The sequence below is a fragment of the Dipodomys ordii genome, unplaced genomic scaffold (genome assembly GCF_000151885.1).
Source record: "Dipodomys ordii isolate 6190 unplaced genomic scaffold, Dord_2.0 Scaffold7, whole genome shotgun sequence".
Taxonomy (NCBI): Eukaryota; Metazoa; Chordata; class Mammalia; order Rodentia; family Heteromyidae; genus Dipodomys; species Dipodomys ordii.
In genome coordinates, this window is record NW_012267223.1 from 4,775,186 (window position 1) to 4,795,058 (window position 19,873).

Consider the following 19,873-nt stretch of genomic DNA (forward strand, 5'->3'; position numbering starts at 1 on the left):
GTGTGTGTGTGTGTGTGTGTGTGTGTGTGTGTGTGTGTGCGCGCGCGCGCTTTGGCAGGTAGGTAGGTAGGTGTGTGTGTGCGCTTTGGCAGGTAGGTAGGTAGGTGTGTGTGTGTGCACACGTGTGTGCATGTGTGTCTGTGTGTGTTTTGGCAGGTAAGTAGGTGTGTGTGGGTGTGTGTGTGCTTTGGCAGGTAGGTAGGTAGGGGTGTGTGCGTGTGTGTGTGTGTGCGTGTGTGTGTGTGTGTGCTTTGGCAGGTAGGTAGGTAGGTGTGTGTGTGTGTGTGTGTTTTGGCCAGGCCAGGTAGGTAGGGGTGTGTGTGTGTTTTGGCCAGTCCTGGGGCTTGAACTCAGGGCCTGGGCACTGTCCTTGAGCTTCTTTCACTCACGGCTAAGGCTCTACCACTTGTGCCAAAGCTCCACTTCTGGCTTTTTTTTTTTTTTTTGGTAATTTATTGGAGATTAGAGTCTCATACACTTTCCTGCCCAGACTGGCTTCAAACTGTGATCCTCAGATCCCAGCCTTCTGAGTAGCTAGGATTACAAACTGAGCCACCAGAGCCCAGCTGGTGGTAATTATTTTTAAAGTGACATACTGTTTTGTATGAGTAAATTCAGGTTTGTCTGTGGGAAAGCAAAACAAAACCACCCAAGTATTTTTTTATTGGCACGTATACTTTAATGTTTGATGTGAATTAGCTACACAGATAGGCGCATGTTTTAAGAAGAGCAACCTCCAACAGTGCAGCTTTTGATTTATGAAGTCTTAAGGCAGATTTCCACTGACCTTACAACATACCAAATCTGAAGGAAGGTAGCCTACACTTAACACCAAGATCACAGAACTACCTCAGGGTATCTCAAGGTGCTTATGGGGGACACATCTACTAAAAAGCTGATCTGAAACCAAAGGGGTGACTTAAACCATAATAAAATATTTTCTCAAGAGGTCTTAGGAAGAAAGGGTACTATTGAGAGTATGCCATGGTTACCTCTCTCTCTCCCGGCTCTCTCGATAGATAGATAGATAGAGATATATCTATAGATATATATAGATATAAACAAAATCTAAATATTCCATTTTCACCCAACTTAAAACCATACTGCTAAAAGAAAAATAACAGCTTAATTTAAAATGGCTATCAAAGCCAGGCATAGTGGATCATACCTCTAATACAAGTCCTTGGGAGGCTGACAGAAGGATATCACATTCAAAGCCAGCCTGGGCTACATAGAGTGACCCTGTCTTCCCCCCTCCCCCACATCCAAAAAAAAAAAAAAGACTATAATCCAATGTGGCTCAGTGGTAGAATTCTTGCCTTACATCCATGAAGCCCTGAGTTTGACTCCTCAGTACCATATAAACAGAAAAGGCCAGAAGTGATGCTGTGGCTCAAGTGGTAGAGTGCTAGCCTTGAGCAAAAGAAGCTCAAGCATAGTGCCCAGGCCCTGAGTTCAAGCCCCAGGACTGGCAAAATGAAGAAGCTTTAATATCTAAATGATTTAGTAGTCAAATGATGTTTCATTCAGAGACTACTATGTAGCCAGTAAGAATGTTTGTAGAATTGAACTTAGGAGGAGCAGGGGAATCTGTTTGTTTGGGGAGAAAAATACATAAACATAGGCAAGAAAAAAATGCCTGGAAGGATACATATCAAGATGTTAGTCAAATAACCATTAAAGAAATGAAAATCAAAAGCACGCTAAGTTACAACTTCATGCCCACTAGGATGGCTACAACCGAAAAGACAGGTAATAACTGTAGAGGAGGATATGGAGAAACCGGAACCCTCCTATACTGCAGGTAGTAATGTAATGTAGCACAGTTGCTTTGGAAAAACAGTCTGGTAGCACTTAGAAAGGTTAAACAAAATTTCCATAGGACAAGCAATCCAATTTCTAGGTACTGACCCAGCAATTCTATTCCAAGAAAAATGGGAGTTTATCCATTACAAACCCGAGTGTTCATAATTGAATCATCCATAATAGCCAAAATGTGAAAATAACCAAATGCTAAACGGATAAACAAAATGTGGTATATCATATAGTAATGGAATATTTTCCACACTAAAAAAGGAACGAAGTACTGACACATAAATAAGTTTTGAGAACATCACGTTAAGTAAAACAAACCAGTTAGAAATACCACATGTTGGGGCTGGGAAGGTGGCTCAGTGGTTGAGTGCTTGCCTTGCATGCATGAGACCCTGGGTTCAATGCCTCAGCACCACTTAAGCAGAAAAAGCAGGAAGTAGCACTGTGACTCAAGTGGTAGAGTGCTATCCTTGAGCTGAAGAGTTGAGGGAGAGCAACCAAGCCCAGAGTTCAGGCCCCACAACTGACATAAAAAAAAGAAGAAAAAAAGAAATACCACGTATTATGATTCCATTAATATGAAATGTCCAGAATAAGCAAATGCATATGGACAGAAAGTAGACTACTGTTGACTAAGGACAGAAAGATTATTTGGGAGGGAGAGGTTGCAGCTACTTCATACAGAGCTGATGAGAATGCTCTAAAACTGAGCCTAGTGATGGTCATACAATTTTGTCAACATATTGAAAAACCATTTAAGCATACAATTTAATTGGGTGAATTATGATGACAGCTAAAGTATATCTCCATAAAGCTGCTGAAAATGTGCATACAAGTAATGTTTGAATATTGGGAATATAGGAAGGTTTTAGTTTTAGTTTATTTGGTTTTAGTTTGCCTAGTTTTTCTAACTAGGCAATGAATATGATTAAAGCATCTTCCCATATTATACAGAAAGTACAAAGTGTGTGCATTTGAAAAAATAAAATCTTTCCTTATATTAATGTTAATCTGGAAAGCACCTCCTATAGCCCCAGCCATGTGACTGTGGGGCAACACACGCCTATCTAGTTCCATCTCTACCCTGATCAGTTAGGATCCCACTCCCTACCACTCCCCAGTGTGTGGCTGGGCATAACAGTGAAAATGTTTTTTGAATGGATGATGGCTTACTAATGTGCTACTACAGTGACAGATGCTTTTTAACAAGTTATAGGACACAATTTTTTTCTTAAGGTTCCACTTTTCCCTGGCTGTCATTGGTGTGATTCACTATTTGAGTATCTTTCCAGGGTCTTTCCCTGAAACAGAGAACCTTAAAACCACACAAGGAATATGAGCAAAGATAAAGATAGGAACCAATTCTCAGCTTCTGGAAAATATATCCAACGTTTATTATTCACAGATGATGATTCACCATCCCTGTTTTTTAAGTTGGCGTCATACTCGCTCTAATCGTATTGCTAGGTTACAGTACCCTGCATTATTTGAAAATAATAAAAGCTGAATCCACTAAAATGACACATTAGGCTTTTCTCCCTTATTTCATTTCTTTAGGGAGAACATGCTAGAGCACAAAATAAAATATAAGTGCATGGAATACTCTGCAGTCTCAAAACAAAAGGCTGGTGGAGCTCCTTTCTAGTTAAGCAAGAGGGCCTGAGTTCAAACCCCAGTACCACCCAAACCAAAGGTTTCTGATGAAAATTAAGTGGTTAGCCAATGATTCTTCAGCCCAAAGATATGGAATTAAAAAACCTGGGACAGGCAAATAACTACATGTTGTAGGTCCATACAGGTGTGACTATTCTATCCAGACAGTGTTAAGAAACCTTTTTTTATTAGTCTACTGAAATTATATTCAGGACTACAGTGTATCCTTGCACTTTCTTAACAGTAACTCAAACACATTTTCTCTTGTGCTATGAAAAGCTATCTACAACAGAAAGCTCTGGGCAGGCAAGTTAAGCAAACAGATATATATGTATACAACTACAATTTCATGATGAGCAGTCCTAACAACAAACTTAATGAAACATCTTCCACATGACCACAGTATAAATATCTCAGTATTGCTTATTACGATAATTCCTGTAGGTGATGACTACAGAAGAAAGGATGGGCAAGGACGTCTTTAGTTGACTCATCTCTCAGATGCACGAGATGTTTTCATACACAAATATTCCTCAGGTCTGTGTCTTTTTTTTTAAATTTCCCTTCCCATCAAACTAAATAGTGATTAGCTAAAGATATATTTGGCTTTATAGGCTGCCAGTCTTGTTTTTTTCTGGTCTGTTGTAGGGCTTGAACTCAGGGCTCCAGTGCTACCCCAGAGCTTTTCTATTCAAGGCTAATAACTCTACTACTTGGGTTTTCTGGTGGTTAACTGGAGATAAGAGTCTCATGGATTTTCCTGCCTCAGTAGCTAGGATTACAGGCTTAAGCCACCAATACCAATCTTTTTGGTAACTGAAAGAGGGGACCATAAAATGAGTTCTATTTACAGTGGTGATGTAACATTGACCTACACTAAGTACAAGATAAGGGTTTAGAGAGAAAGGGAAAAGTCCAGAATGGAACTAAAAACCATATTGTGGATTAGCAAGAGAGCCTCCTGTGCTTAATAAGGATGTTATTATATTCTGTATCTAGTAGCCAGAGTCTCAAGCAATTTCTTGCTCAACTAGACATAAAGGGAAAGAAAACCATAGTATTACCTCCAAAGCCTAGTTACTTCATCAATCAAAAAGAAATACCATAAAATTATTTAAAAATGAAATGCAAAAGATATTTCCTGAAGACTGCACAGTGCAATATTTTAAATGATGATTTAATGAGTAGAAGGCACTTTGATGGGAGTTAAAGCGAATGTAGATGTATTATCTATTATCTGAAAGATATCCCATTTTAAAAATCAGTAAACTGAGTGCTATGCCTGAAGGTAAAGCTGAGCAAGCAAATGACCAGTTAGAACTCAAGTCTGTGTTCTACCACTGCGTTCTGCCAACATTCACTGCTACCTAGCTTAAGTGCAACCTTTGCTATAAATTACACTTTAGATCAAAAAATAATAATTCTTACTCTATTGGGGGGAGGTGTCAAGACTTTCACTGGGATAAAATTCTGAGGTAGTAAAACAACCTTTTGACAAGGGTCTTGGAATATTTTATCATGAACTTAGAGAAGTTTGTATTCTGAAATAAAGTTTCAAAATATTTACATGAGGTGAAAATTACTCTCCCAACTACAGCTAACTAGCTGTTTTACTGGCTCCTTAATCTATGGCATTCAGTAATTAAAATATTAGGATACAGTGAAAGAATAGCAAATGCAAAAACATAATTTTTAAAAATACTCAAAAAATATATATATACTCCTAAGCCCTGAAAAACAGACAATGACCTATTTCCACCTCAAATGATGGAAGGATGCCAGGCAACAGTTAACTAACCCAAGGTGACATGTTCAAGTTCAAAATGTGACTCTAGTTGTGAAAATCGATTTTTTTTAATTGGAAGAAAACCTTAACATACGTAATAAGTTTTATCATGAAGAAAGTATACATAAACTTTCCTTAAAAAAAACAAACCAAACTGAATTTGTAAACTATGATCTTATTTTAACAGAACCTTCTCTAACAGCTTCCAAATTTCTTGTTGCTCCAGGAGCACAGTTATTTATCTAAAATGCTTAAGGCTTCAAAGGGTTTGCTAGAGTCCATACGGGTCACTTCTCCACCTGGACACCTGGTACACGATATGCCATATTAAAGGGAACACGGTACCTTCAAAGAGGTCATTAAGCAGACCCACATCCTGAACAATAAAATGTTATTTTTTTTTAAGCACGCGTTTCTTCCAACCAGAAGAGAAAAAAGCCAAGCGTGTCCACAAAATGTCCTCCTCGGCCACAGTGTCCAAATCCACAAGCTGAGCAAGGTCATAAATGGTTAAATCAACATAACCCGGGCCCTCTGCTCCTCTACTACAGGATACACGCTGCAGAGACCTGTCTGACGGCCCCACACGTGGGGGCGTGGGGGGGGGACCGTTTTTCATGGCCAGTTTTGAAGTGACTTCACTTCTGACCCACACACGGGGGAAGAGGGTGGAGGGGGGTGTCTTTCAAAATAAAATAAGAAATGGTCCGATTCCCACGCTTAACTGGCTTAATGAAGCCCTGGTGCACAAAAAGCCGCTTCCATCAAACCTGCGGGGCAGGTAAGCAGCATCCAGGGGCCGGGTGAAAATGCTCACCACATTCCCGGCGGCCTTCGATGGCCCAAAAAGTTCAAACAAGGATCGGAAACTTAAGACGGCCCCTGGCGCCCGCCGCGCAGGGTCGGCCCGGCCGCTCCCTCCCGACCCCAGACGGACCGAACCGGCGCCCAAGCTGTGGGGAAAGGCAGCAGGTGGGCGTAAGACCCGGCACTTCCGGAGACCCCTCCCGGGTGGTGCCCGCCCCCCGCGCCATGGGCGACGCTGACCGTGACAGCCGCGCTGGCCCCCGAGGCCTCAGAGGCGGTAGCCGCCTCAGAGTGGCCGGCGGCCGCGGAGACTTCGAGAAGGGAAGGCGCTGGCGCCCGGCGCCGCCTTCCGTGTGGATTCACGGCCCTCGAGTCCGCCCCCCCCCCCGCGCCGGGGCTCGGCTCCGACTCCCACCCGGCGACCGCGCGACCCTCCCCCGGGCCCCGAGCCGGCCTGCCGCGGGGCTGTGCCCCCAGCCCGCGCCTCCCTCGCCGGTCCCTCACCTCGGGGCCGGGCAGCAGCAGCCCCAGCAGCAGCGGCAGCCACCGTGCCGGCATGGCGGGGACTCGGCCTTGGCTTCGGGCCCGGCCGGCCGATTCCGGGGGCGGCGCGACGACAGCGCGGCAGTGGCCGAGCTCCCGCGGACACTGAGCTGACTAGGCGGCGGCGGCAGCCCCATTCCCGGCCCTATAAGCGCCGGGTGCCGCCGCTTCTTCCGGTCGAGGCGGGGCGGAGGGGCGGGGCCAGGAGCGGTTTGGGGGCGGGGCTGTTGCTGGTGGGCGGAGTCAGAGCGGGACAGAGGTGGGGCTGACCCGGGCCAGGCTCTGAGCCTTTGGCCTCAGTGGTTTAAAAGGACTTCAAACCAGGCTCAAGATGGCTCACACCTGTAATCCTAGCTACTCAGGAGGCTGAGATCTGAGGATCGCGGTTCAAAGCCAGCCTGGGCAGAAAAGTCTGTGAAACGCTTATCTCCAATTAACACCAGCAGTCCCTCCTGCGTCTTCCCACCACAGTGACCAAGGTCAAGCTGAGCCTCCTCCTTGGCCTCCTCCTTACCTTCCTTTCCGTCTAGAATTCCCCAGCAGCCATCCATCCCCTTTGGAATGAACCCACAGTCAAGTCACTCACCAAAAGTTACAAAGAAGGAAACCATGTGGGCTCGTGTGTCCTATATATGTTTACCTGACTTTCGTAGATGTGGCCTCGTGAAGCCTGACCACGTGAAGATTGACATGTGTCACAACTCATTGGAGGGAATGGGTGGGAGGAAGATTCCTTGGCTATATGAGAGCTGTGGACTATTAATCAGATTTAAAGAGATCAGCAGCTGTTTGGTCCCAAGCTGCCCTCTGCTGAACTGGAAAGGGGATGAAGGATATGTTCTTTGTTACAGTAAAGAATAAACTAACATTCATGGTACAAGGGAGGTACTATTCTAGTAGAAAAATAAAAAGGGAAGCCAGGGGCTGGGACTGTGGCTTAGTGGTAGGGTAGTTGCCTAGCATGCATGAGGCCCTGATTTTGCATCCATGGTAGCATATAAACAAAAATAAATAAGTAAAATTAATTTTAAAAAAAGAAAGCCAGGCACCAATGGCTCATGCCTGTAATTCGAGCTACTCAGGAGGCTGAGATCTGAGAATCATGGTTCAAAGCCAGTCCTGGCAGGAAAGTCCATGAGACTCTTATCTCCAGTTAACCACAAAAAGCCCAAGTGGAACTGTGGCTCAAGTGGTAGAGTGCTAGCCTTGAGCACAAAAGCTCAAGGACTGTGCTTAGACCTTAAGTTCAAACCTCAGGACCGGAAAAAAACAAGTACCAAGCTCTCCAGTTTTTCCTGACTTGCTCTAGGAAAACAACAAGCATTTCTGGCAAAAAAATAATCAAGAAATAGCAAGAGATAGACCAGGTATCCTGTCCTGTCCTTTCTGTGTGCACTTTTAGTTAATCCTATCTAACTACAACAGACAGAAATGTCCACAGGAAGCCTAATTCTGTAGACAAAGGTCCCCATTCCCAACTCTCTGACTTGGATCCAATACCCCAATTGAAGAATAGGGCAAATCTTGTTAAGTGGGAAAACAGTAGAACCATTTTGAACACGTCTCAACACAAATAGGCAGGTTTGGGTTGGAAGGAAGAGATGGGGAAACAGAAGGTCCAGCAACCTTGAGAATGGCGGCCAGGTAGGCACAGAGAATCTCTTTCACAGTTACCTGTCCAGATCACCACACGCTGACAATCTCTAAGAACACATGCTTGAGTTCATAAAGAAGTATAACTGAAAAACGGTTTTCATATCTCTTCTGCATATTATCTCAGAGTAAGCCTACAAGGGGAACTTTGTGTACTGGGATGGTAGCAGGCCTTTGCCAATTCAAAATGTCATTGTGACCCTGTAAATGTTGTAGCTGAAAACTGACCTCAATCTGACTCATAAATCAGTTTTAAACATCCTGGAAACAAACCAAATTCATCCAAGGAACCTGGGCCAGGTAGGAATATTTATCTTGTATTGAGCTGAACCAAATCCCCAGGCTTTAATTACACTGTTCCATGTTCTCAGAATTTCTTGTGCACCACTGAGGTTGTTCTTAGGCTTAAACAGGTCTACATGCTTCAAGTTCTTCTCTCCTTGATTTGGTAATTCAGGCTGATAACCACTGGTTTTGTTCGGATAGTGTTGCCCATAATCTTGCTCCACAGTCAAGTACTACTTTAGACATCTTTGTGCTTATAATAAAGCACAAACTGGCATCACTGATAACAAGAGAAATGGAAATATTCTGTAGGATGACTTTGAAGAGATGCCCATATAAAAGATCTAAAAATGGGTAGAAAGTCTCATTAACAAAGAACCAATAAGACAAGGTTATAGGGCTAGGAAGGTAGCTCAGTGGTAGAGCACTTGCCTTGCATGCCAGAGGCCCTGGGTTCGATTCCTTAGCACCACATAAGCAAAAAGAAAAAAGCCTGAAGTGGCGCTGTGGCTCAAGTGGTAGAGTGCTAGCCTTGAGCTGAAGAGCTGAGGGACAGCACCAGGCCCAGAGTTCAGGCCACACAACCGGACCTCCCCCCAAAAAAGAAAGACAAGGTTATAATCTTAGTGTAAAAACAAAAAACCCTCTTTGCCACGAGAATAAAAAAAAATGTAACTGTATTAGATTCAACAAAGGCTAGAGAAGGTCTTAGATATGTAAAAATAGATTTCTAGCCAGGCGCCAGTGGCTCACACCTGTAATCCTAGTTACTCAGGAGGCTGAGATCTGAGGATCACAGTTCAAAGCCAGCCCGGGCAGGAAAGTCTGTGAGATTCTTATCTCCAATAAACCATTAGAAAACCAGAAGTGGTGCTGTGGCTCAAGTGGTAGAGTGCTCACCTGGAGCTGAAGAGCACAGGGACAGAGCCTAGGCCCAAAGTTCAAGCCCCATGACCGACAAAAACAAAAATAGATTTCTAACACCTTTTGTGCTCTCTTTTGCTACTGATTCAGAATATCCAAGGACAGAATCCAGAAACCTGTGTATTTTAGTTTCTGCAGGTGACAGAGGGCAGCCAAGATCCAGGCTCTAATTTACTGCTGAGGTTGCTGTTAATCTCTGTGGGCCTGAATGTTTAACAAATGCCACCCTCTAGTGGAAGAAAATATAACCTAGACTTTAAAGTGTGTGTGTTTAAAATCCTTCAAATGTTCATTTTAAAGCTGGTACCAATGGCTGATGACTGTAATCCTAGCTACTCAGGAGTCTGAGACCTGAAGATTGCAGTTTGAAACCAGCTTGGGTAGGAAAGCCTGTGAGACTTTTTTTGGTCAGTCTTGGGGTTTGAACTCAGGCCCTGGGCACTACTATTTTGAGCCACAGCTCTACTGGTTTTTTGAGTGGTTAGAGATAAGAATCTCATGGGGACTTTTCTGCTCTGCCTGGCTTTGAACTAGAATCTTCAGATCTTAGCCTCCTGAATAGCTAGGTTTAGAGGTGTGAGCCACTGACACCCAGTTCATGAGACTCCTATCTCTAATCAGTCACCAAAAAGGCAGAAGTAGAGTTATGGCTCAAGTGGTAAATCTAGCATTGAGCAAAAAAGCTCAAAGACAGTGCTCAGGCCCTGAGTCCAAAAAATATCTTTTTCATTTGAAAATGATTCTTAGGTTGACTTGCAATTAGCTATTAGTTATTTAGACTTTTGAAGAGGGGACTTGAAAAGAATCTCATGTGAAAGGGTGGTTTGAGAACTTAAAAGTGTGTGTGTGTGTGTGTGTGTTTCAATGTAAACAAAGCTTTTCTTTAGCTTTTACTACTCTTAAGTGATGCTGAAAAAGCCACTATGCAGAAGGCTGGTGTATTACTCTCTCTAAGGCAACTGAGGCCAAGGAGTTTGACAAGAGGCACTGTTCAGACCTTCAGAACAGAAGTAGGGAGAGGAAGGGAGGATATGGCTCTGCCACCAGGGCAGATGGCCCTGGACCAAGCCAGAAGTCTAGGGTCCACAGCTGTCTGCCACATTTATAACCTTCTGCCTGAGAGGTGGGGTGCTGGGCAAGTCCTGAGATCCATAAGAGCCCATAGCGAGCCCCAGGTCCTTGCCCAATACCCTTTTCCCATCAACCATCCTCCATGGGGACCTTTAGTTGTTACCTATCCCATGTGAAGTTGGAGAGTGATGCCAATCTTAGCCTGGGACAGGCTATGAGGGACATCAGGCAAAGGAGCCCTGTTCCCCTCCCTCCCTTCCTTCCTTCTCTTTCTCTCTTTCTCTTTTTTCCTTCCTTCCTTTCTTTCTTCCTTCCTTCTTTCCTTTCTTTTTTTGTGGTCCATGGTTGGGACAGTGTGTGGGGCTGAGGGAGGGAGACAGGGATTGCCAAACAGAACTGGGCCAGCTCTTTCAGTAAAGGTCAGTGAGCACCAGACAGGAACTGTCCTGAAGATTCTCAGTGGTGGCACCTGAAACACAATCCTGCTCCAAGGATCCTGGTGTGGAGGATGAATGGCTGGGGCAGGGGAACAGCATGAAGGTAGATGACCATGCTCTCCATGCTGGGCAGGCAGGTGAACTGGATAATGGGGACCCACTGATCAGCACCAGCAGTTACTCCTTGGAGCACTAGGGGAGAGGTGGACCTAGATCATCTTATTGTTCACTAAGCCCAGGCTGTACTCGAGTTTGACATATGTGACATGTCTGTTCTTTAGTTTCTCCAGGTCAGATGGGCTCCTTGGTCTGGTTGGCAAAGAGACCAGGTAGCATGAAATGTGGTCATCCAGATCCTTCATGATAGTATGTATGGATCACCTGAAGCATTGGCATGATGCCTGCCACTCCTGTGATCACACCCATGGACTTCACTATGGGTCATGGGGCTTGACCTCTGGGCCTGGCTGCTGTCCCTGAGCTCTTCAGCTCCAGGCTAGTGCTCTACCACTTGAACCACAGCCCCACTTCCAGTTTTCTGGTAGTTTATTGGAGATAAGAGTCTCACAGACCTTCCTGACCAGGCTGGCTTTGAAGAACAATCCTCAGATCTCAGCCTCCTGAGTAGCTAGGATTACAGGCATGAGCCACCGATGCTCGGCTCAAGAGTACATTTCTTTTTGGACATGTCCCTTAGTTTTTTCACTCAAAGCTGGCACTCTACCACTTGAGCCACAACTTCACTTCTGGCCTTTCAGGTAGTTCACTGAATAGAAGAATCTCACAAACTTTTCTATCCTGGATGGATTCAAACTGCCATCCTCAGCTCGCAGTCCCCTGAGTGGGACTGCACGTGTGAGCCACCAGCACCCGGCAGATGATGGTTACTTTTGCCCCCACCCACAGTATTATAACCATGTACCACTTTCTTTGTGATCTGTCACAGTAGCTAGGTGGTATCCTCGATGGCATTTCCAGGAACACAGCTGTCCCTCCATATTTATGAAGATTGGCTTCAGGGCTCCCCTGAGCTCGTCTGTGATATAAAATGGCATGGTATTTGCCTATATCCCCTCTACTAATACTCATACAATGGAAATACTAGAGAAATGGGCGTTCCAATGTATTGTTTGGGAATAATGACAAGGAAAACAGTCTATATATTTTGGGAAACAGCTGCAATTTTTTTAATCCAAATATTTCCGGATCCATGGTTGGTTGAATTGGCTGATGTACAATCTGCACATATGGAAAGCAAACTGTACTAATAGCAACCAAAAGCTTATACAAATGTGTGGCGATAAGGGGCATGACTTCAAATGACAGGTAAGGTCTCCTGATCTCATCTTGGAGCTATGCCAAAAACAATACAAACACACACCAGCCATCTGGCTGAGACTAGCAGGGCGGGTTCCCCTCCTACCTCCCCTAGGAGGTAGTTCAGGCTAATCCTAGCTGGTTATTTTTTCACTTGTGTTTCACACACTCCTTTGTGATAAGTCTACATACTACCATGGCAAAGTGCACAAAATGTCACTGGTGTATCTTAATAATTCAGAGGGCCAACAAAGTGCCAATATGGAAATGGCCATCCTTTCAAAGTACATCTACTTCCTTACTGCCCAGTCCCTCTCCATCCCCTAGAGTCTGGCCTAATTCCACAGAACTCTCTGGAAACTTCTCTTGAGCAGCTCATAAACATTCTTCCTCTTGTAAAACATCAGGGGTTAGTGAAAATATTCTAAAATTGACTGTGGTGATGATTTAAAACTTTGTTAATATATTAAAGTCATTGAATTATGTATTCAAATCACAAAAACTGACATCATTATTTTTTGGGGGGGGGTTCGATCGTGGGGCCTGAATTCTGGACCTGGGTACTATCCCTCAGCTCTTCAGCTCAAGGCTAACACTCTACCAATTGAGCCACAGCACCACTTCCGGCTTTTTCCTTTTTGCTTATGTGGTACTGAGGAATCGAACCCAGGGCCTCATGCATGCAAGGCAAGCGCTCTACCACTGAGCCACCTTCCCAGCCCCCAAAACTGATCTTATTTAATATAAGAAATATTTTGCCAGACGCCAGATCCTGGCTACTCAGGAGACTGAGATCTGAGGATCCTGGTTCTAACTTAGCCAGAGCAGGAAAGTGTGTGAGAGTCTTATCTCCAATTAACCACCAACAAGCTGAAAATGGAGTTGTGGCTCAAGTGGTAGAGCACTAGCTTCTGTGAAAAAGCTAAGGAATAATGCCCAGGCTGAGTTCAAGCCTCAATAACAACATATAGACACAAAAGCAGATACACACACACACACACTATAATATATATATATATATATATATATATTTGAATAGATATGTGAATATATATACACATACCTATACACACATATATGTAACATTTTATCAGAGATAAAGAGAGACATTTCACAATAATAAAAGACTCCATTTATGGCTGGGGACTGGTGGCTCAAATCTATAATCCTAGCTACTCAGGAGGCTGAGATCTCAGGATTGAGGTTTGAAGCCAGCCCAGGCAGAAAAATCCACAGACTATCACTTATTAACCAACAAAATACTGAACTAGAGGTGTTGGCATCAAAAACCAACAACAGAAAGTCCATTTATGAGCAATTAATCCCAACTATGAACAATGTGCAAACTATGTGCAAACATCTCAAACAGCTTGAAAACACATGAATCAAAAACTGACACACTGATGAGTGACTAGAAGGAAAATTGATAGGCTGGGAAGGTGGCTCAGTGGTAGAACGCTTGCCTTGCATGCATGAGGCCGTGGGTTCGATTCTTCAGACTGACAAAAAAAATTAAAATTCATAAATCTTTCTGGGTATGATAGATATATACCTGTAATCCTGGCACTTGGAAAGTTGAGATCAAGTGATCCTGAGTTCAAAGCCAGCTTGGCTTAAAGACTGAGATCCTGTCTCTAAATAAATAAATAGGAACAGATAAATTTCCAGGTATACTGATAAAGGGAAAAGCCCACAAAATCTTACAGATCCCACAGATATTAACTCTTTCAGATATAGATCCTACAGATATTAAAGAACAATAAGGGAAAATGGAAACATTTCTTAAAGTAATACTGACATGACACAACATGGAAAAGAAAACCTGTAGCCAGAAACTGACACATATGTATAGTTTCTGCTACTCAGGAGGCAGAAATTGGGAAGGTCAAGGTTCAAGGTCAGCTCTTTCATTATGGCTTTCATCCATAATGCAGATTATGTAGGAGGGAAACCATAAGTAGGAGAATCATGGTATGAGGCAGCCCTAGGCAATAAACACAGCTTTTCTCTCCCATGAGCTTCCAAAGTAGAATATTTGTAGTAGCATTTATTCAAATATTGACTTCAATTTTCTAAGAATGTACCAGATAATTGGTATTAATTCACTTGTACCTAAAAATTTGGTGTTGGTTGGGGGTGAGAGGGGTATATTTTCGGGTATCTAGGCCCACAAAGATTAAGTGATCAAGTCACCACAAAGTCAGCATATTATCAGAAGACACTCTACTTTGAAATATAGAAAATAGCCACAGCTCTAATTGGGGCTTTTTGGGGGGTACTTAATGGAGATAAGCGCCTCACAGACTTTCCTGCCTGGATTAACTTTGAACCTTGATCCTAAGATCTCAGCCTCCTGAGAGGCTAGGATGACAGGTGTGAGCCACCGGCGCCCGGCATCATTTTTTTATTTTATTTTTTGGGGGGGGCGGGTGTTTTCGTTTTTCTAATCATTTCACAGCCTCAGCTCCTAGCCTGAGGGCTGGCACATTGTTTGTCTCCTGCTTGCAGTTTTCTTTTGTGTGCTGCGGAGGGACACCCCAGTTGCAGATTAACGGAGATGTGTAAAGAAACTTGTGCTGGGCACCAGTGGCTCATGTCTGTCATCCTAGCTACTCGGGAGGCTCAGATCTGAGGATCGCGGTTCAAAGCCAACCCGGGCAGAAAAGTTCACAAGATTCTTATTTCCAATAAACCACCAGAAAACCAAAAGTGGCGCGGAGGCTCAAAGTGGTAAAGCGCTCTCCTGGAGCAAGCCCAGGCCCAGATGTCAAGCCTCCCGACCGACGGGCGGGGCGGGGAGAGGAGAGGAGGAGGGAGGAGAAGGGGAGGAGAGAGAGAAGAAAAGAAAAAAGAAAAGAAACTCGTAAAAGTTTAAGAGAACGTTGGTGCCAAACTCACTCCAGAACTCTCACCTCTATGGTCAAAGTGTGGCCGCTCTATACACTGGAGGACTCCGAAAATCCTCAGCCAATCATCAGACACATTTGTGGGCACGTCGCAGGAAGACTGATGCTATTGGTTAGTAAAAGTAAAGGCCATCCAACGACTTCCGCTCCGCTCCTTTTAAGAACAAGCCTCAGCTCCGCTCCGTTCTTTCGAGACTACGGACCCGGGAAGGTGAGGTGTATGTGGTGTCCGGGTCGTTTGGCCGGTGGGCCTCGGGCGTGGTGGGGGTTATTTTCGGCTATGATGACTTTCCACTTCATGCACGCGTTAGACTGCTGATACTGGTGATGCGAACTGGAGTCTGAGCCGCGCAGGGGCCGGGGGAGGGGAAGGGGAAAGGCTGGCGGCCGGCGCCGCGCTTGCTCAGCGCTTGCTCACCTGTCGCTCTTGTGTTTGCAGGGCCCTCCCCGTCGAGGACGCCAGTGTGCGCTCTGCGTTGCGTTTTCAGCCCCTCCCTGCCTCCGAGCGTCAATAAAGTGGCTTGACCCCCGCCCTGTTGTCGGTGTGTCTGTGTGCGGTCGAGGACGCGCCGCCTTTGAGCCCCCGTCGCGCCTGCGCGTGGCGCCGGGGGTCGAGCTGCGGCGCTAGAGCACGTGCTCGCGCATAACTGGGGCCGCCCGCCGCTCGCGGGCCGTCCTTTTAACCGCGAGCGACAAGGCCCCACGTGGGCTGGAACGACCCCTGGGGGGGCACACAATCTTACATTCTACGGTTGATGGGGTGCTATTTGGGTTTCCTGCACGTCAGTGTTGACGAGCGAGGGCGTCCCAGCCAGCATTACTGTGGAAGGGCCTGAGCTGCAGGAGGAAAGTTGCAGCCACCTTCTAAGCTTGAGGCCTACCTTGCCACCCTTATGGAAGTGGGGCCTGTAATCCTAGCTAAACAGACGGCCGAGGATCTAGGCTCAGTCAGGGCAGGAAAGTCTAGTGCGGTGAATGGAGCTGTGATGACTCAAGTGGTAGAGGAGGAGCCCTTGAGCCGCCAGTGACAGCAGCTTTAAAAAGGACCACTGTGAGCCGTGTGCCGGTGGCTCATGCCTGTAGTCTTAGCTACTCAGGAGGCTGAAATCTGAGGATCGCAGTTCAAAGCCAGGCCGGGCAGGGAAGTCTGAGACTCCACTACAATGAGCCACCAGAAGACTGGAAATAGCACTGTGGCTCAAATAGTGGAGTGCTTCCCTTGAGTTGAAAAGCTGAGAAACAACGCCCAGGCCCAGAGCTCAAGCCCCATGACCAACCAACCAAAAAAAAAAGATTTCCCCCATAATCTTTACCTAGAATAGTCTGGGGAGGGTGCAGGAATCACTGGGCATCATTGTAAAGTGGCTACTGCCTCTAAATCCCTGTTAGGACTTGTACTGAACCACAATGACTAGTGAGTAAATGAGGTCTGTTTCTGCCAGCAAGTGCCCAAGAGCCCTACACTATACTGACAAAACAGGATTGGCTGGAAATAACTTAGATGCTTATCTGGTGTTTGACATGAGATTTATTTTGTGAAACAATTCAAGCGATTGTAAGTCCCCACACACTACTTGGTTAAGTGAAATAAGGTACAATCGTGTCATCTCTATACAGTGCATCTAGTCCTTTACCTTTAGTTATTGCACAAAAGTTAAAGACCAGTGACAAGACATGCAAGCTTTTACCAGCAGGTCGGGTTACACAATATGGAACGGTACACTGACTGGAATGGTCAAATAATTTAAGTCAAATGTTTTAATGATGCAATTAAGGAGTTCAGATACATTTTTTCAATATATTAATTTCTTTGAAGTCATGTTCAGGCAAGGTGCTGTTAAAAAAACCCACAATCAGCTTTGTCCCCAGATGTAAATTATCAAAAGTTACACAAGGTAATTTTGACATTGCAGTTTTAAATAAAATGTTTGCTTCCCAAAGTAATTACTATTAGAGGCCTCAAACTTGTAAACTAAATTATCTGACACAAATGCACAAAATTAAGTTGGCAACATTAAAGAAAGGTCACATGAATATCTTGAGATATGTAGTGTTTGACGTTGAGCAGTTTTCTGTTTTGGCCATCATCAAACAAAAACTGCCCACAAAACCCAATTCTGAACCAATTAGATTAACAAAGCTTTCAGATTCCCATATGAAGCTTTCTGGTACACAATGATGGCAGAAAGACCTTGGCTCTGGTTTGACCCCACCCCATTCTGTACTGGGGAGAAACAATCGGTCATTGTGTGAAGTGTCATATATGAATGTCACCTGTGCTGTTTCAAAACAACAATCAGGATTAATTAGAAGCAAGGTGATTGTACCTCGTTGGTAAAAGGCTTCAGATGCTTTGATCTCATAGCTTTGCCTAATGTTCACATAAATCCCACTGACCCCACCCCAGCTGAAATTGTGTGTGTGTGTGTGTGTTCTATGGCTACTTGCTTCCAAAATGCACAATTTAATGTGAAAAAAGTATGCCTATCTCTTTACCACCAATGAAATGGTTCACAAAATTCCACTCCTCACATTACCACACTGACATTCTGAATGTGGAGGGTTGCTATCACAAAATGTAGAGTGAAAAAATGTTTCATTGTGCACCAGCTGCCTGAGGAAAAGCTTTGGAGGGGTCAAGGAGGCAGGGGAAGCCTTCCAGTCGCACAGCTTTGCTCTGAATGTGCTCATGTGACTGCTATTAAAAAGTGGTAGACTTTTAAAAGCTGCAGTGTGAGTCACCTGTAACTTCTGGCTCCACCAAGATTCTTTCAGTCTCCTTTGCCAATCAAAGCTTTGCAGCAGGCAATCCAGACACTCGTCATTGGATGCAGGGAATGACACTTCACAGTGGAATGGGCACCAACAGGCAGGGCAGAAGCAATCCTTTAAGAGACAGTGGCTGTGGCACAAATAAAGGCCAGTGCCATAGCACAGATGGCAGCCATGAACTCCACACCTCGAGTTAGGTCTCATAATACTGAACATCTATTGTCACCCATCATAGCTGGTCAGTAGCCTCCAGTGAAGGGTCTTTCAGGAGGCAAGAAGTGGAACGAGGGTCCATGGCTGAGTGCATTATAGGGATATAAACATCATCCATGTTTGGCATGACGAAAACTTTCTGCAAAGAGATATTAAAGAATGGTCATGTGGAAGAAAGCCCAGCAGGCTGTATCGTCCTTCCTGCACATTCCAAACTAGTTCTCCCAAATAGTTTAATTTATAAAATTACTCATGAAGCAATAAATAACACTAATTTAGGAGAATTGAGTTAATCACCAACAGTATTTTCAAATTAAGTCTAGAATGCATCAGTGAATTCATCCCTTTAAATCTTAGCAAGAAAATGCAAGCTAATTTTTTTATATCAAAACCATGCAAAGAAACATATGATAGACCTCTGACTTTGGTAAATACCAAAAAGGTATTAATTTTAAAGGGTATCAATCAGTGAATGACATTAGTAGCACTTTGCTTATCCGTTTATACATTACTTTCCATGTAAATTTTGGCAGTACATTCAATTTCAGCAATACTCACTCAAAGTAAGTGGGGTGCCATACGCAAATGTGTGTGTGTAGCAGTTATCTTTCAACTTCCCAACTGGTCCCTGCCCCTTTTTCCCTTCTGCTCTGTATAGCCCAAGATCACTAAAAGAGGTATAACTCCCACAAATTCTAAAACAGAATCTAGGGATATAGAAGGAACAAGCTATCTGGGAATGAAAGGTATATGCCCGCAATCCCTCTGAAAACTACTTAATAATGCTCTGTGGATATTTTAGGGCATATATTACTGCACCTGAGATTGTATGCCAATGTTTGATTACATGTGTTCTTTCCCGGTTTGAAGGTCTATGCCTTTTATTTGACCCAGGTGAAGTTCAGGGCCTTTGTCCAGTCAGAGCTTCTATTCTTGCTGTAACCCGCAGGTAAACACTACAAGATTACCTGAAACTCTTGCTCCAGCCTCTTCTCTATCCAGTCTGTCACATGAACTAAAGTAACTTCTCTCTCTCCAAGTTTTGGCCGAGCTTTCAGCTCTACATATGGTGGTTTCCGGAAACCATACCTTTTTGAAGGAAACAATAATCATATTGTGAAGCAAAGAAAGAAAAAGAAGGCACTGGCACACACACTCCTCATTTTCAGGAGTGTGTGTGTGTGTGTGTGTGTGTGCACACGCGCGTGCGCACTAGTATCAGGGCTTGAACTCTTCCTGGGAGCTGTCCTGTAGCCTTTTTTATTTAAGGTTGGCACTCTGCCACTTGAGCCACTTCTAGTTTTCTGCTGGTTAACTGGAGATGAGTCTCTCAGACTTTCCTGCCTAGCCTGGCCTCCTGAGTAGCTAGGTTTATAGGCGTGAACCACCAGGATGGACCTGGTTTACTCAACAGAGGCATTTGTAAGTGCAAAATCTAAAAGACTGGCAGTAAGGAGAAGAAATCTATCAACTCAATTTTAGAACAACTTTTTTTTTTTTTAAGGCTTGGAGGACTGTAAAGTAATAACAATAGTTATTTCTGGACTATAGAACTTTTAAATTTTTTTGTCTATTTTCATTCTTTTTTTTTTTTTAATCCGGTCGTGGGGCCTGAACTCTGGGCCTGGGCGCTGTCCCTCAGCTCTTCAGCTCAAGGCTAGCGCTCTACCACTTGAGCCACAGCGCCACTT

The 19,873-nt window shown here is 44.4% G+C and overlaps 2 protein-coding genes and 1 long non-coding RNA gene across 4 annotated transcripts in view; 1 reads left to right on the forward strand and 2 right to left on the reverse strand.

Annotated features, from left to right (window-relative positions):
* The window catches only part of Ern1 (endoplasmic reticulum to nucleus signaling 1), a 95,677-nt gene extending 88,926 nt beyond the window's left edge, over positions 1–6,751 (reverse strand). The window contains exon 1 of the mRNA XM_013038011.1: positions 6,566–6,751. Coding sequence (XP_012893465.1) covers positions 6,566–6,619 — 54 coding nt within the window. The 5' untranslated portion in view covers positions 6,620–6,751. The remainder of the gene's footprint in view (positions 1–6,565) is intronic.
* Positions 6,752–15,281: 8,530 nt separating this feature from the next.
* Positions 15,282–15,728, forward strand: LOC106003031. Its single transcript, XR_001175970.1, has 2 exons — positions 15,282–15,408; positions 15,637–15,728. It is a non-coding gene; the product is annotated as an uncharacterized LOC106003031 (long non-coding RNA).
* A 979-nt stretch (positions 15,729–16,707) lies between these two features.
* The window catches only part of Tex2 (testis expressed 2), a 91,555-nt gene continuing 88,389 nt past the window's right edge, over positions 16,708–19,873 (reverse strand). For both annotated transcript variants that reach the window (XM_013037932.1, XM_013037933.1), the window contains exons 11-12: positions 19,151–19,271; positions 16,708–18,321 (exon numbers count right to left, since the gene is read on the reverse strand). In XM_013037932.1, coding sequence (XP_012893386.1) covers positions 18,199–18,321; positions 19,151–19,271 — 244 coding nt within the window. In that variant the 3' untranslated portion in view covers positions 16,708–18,198. The remainder of the gene's footprint in view (positions 18,322–19,150; positions 19,272–19,873) is intronic.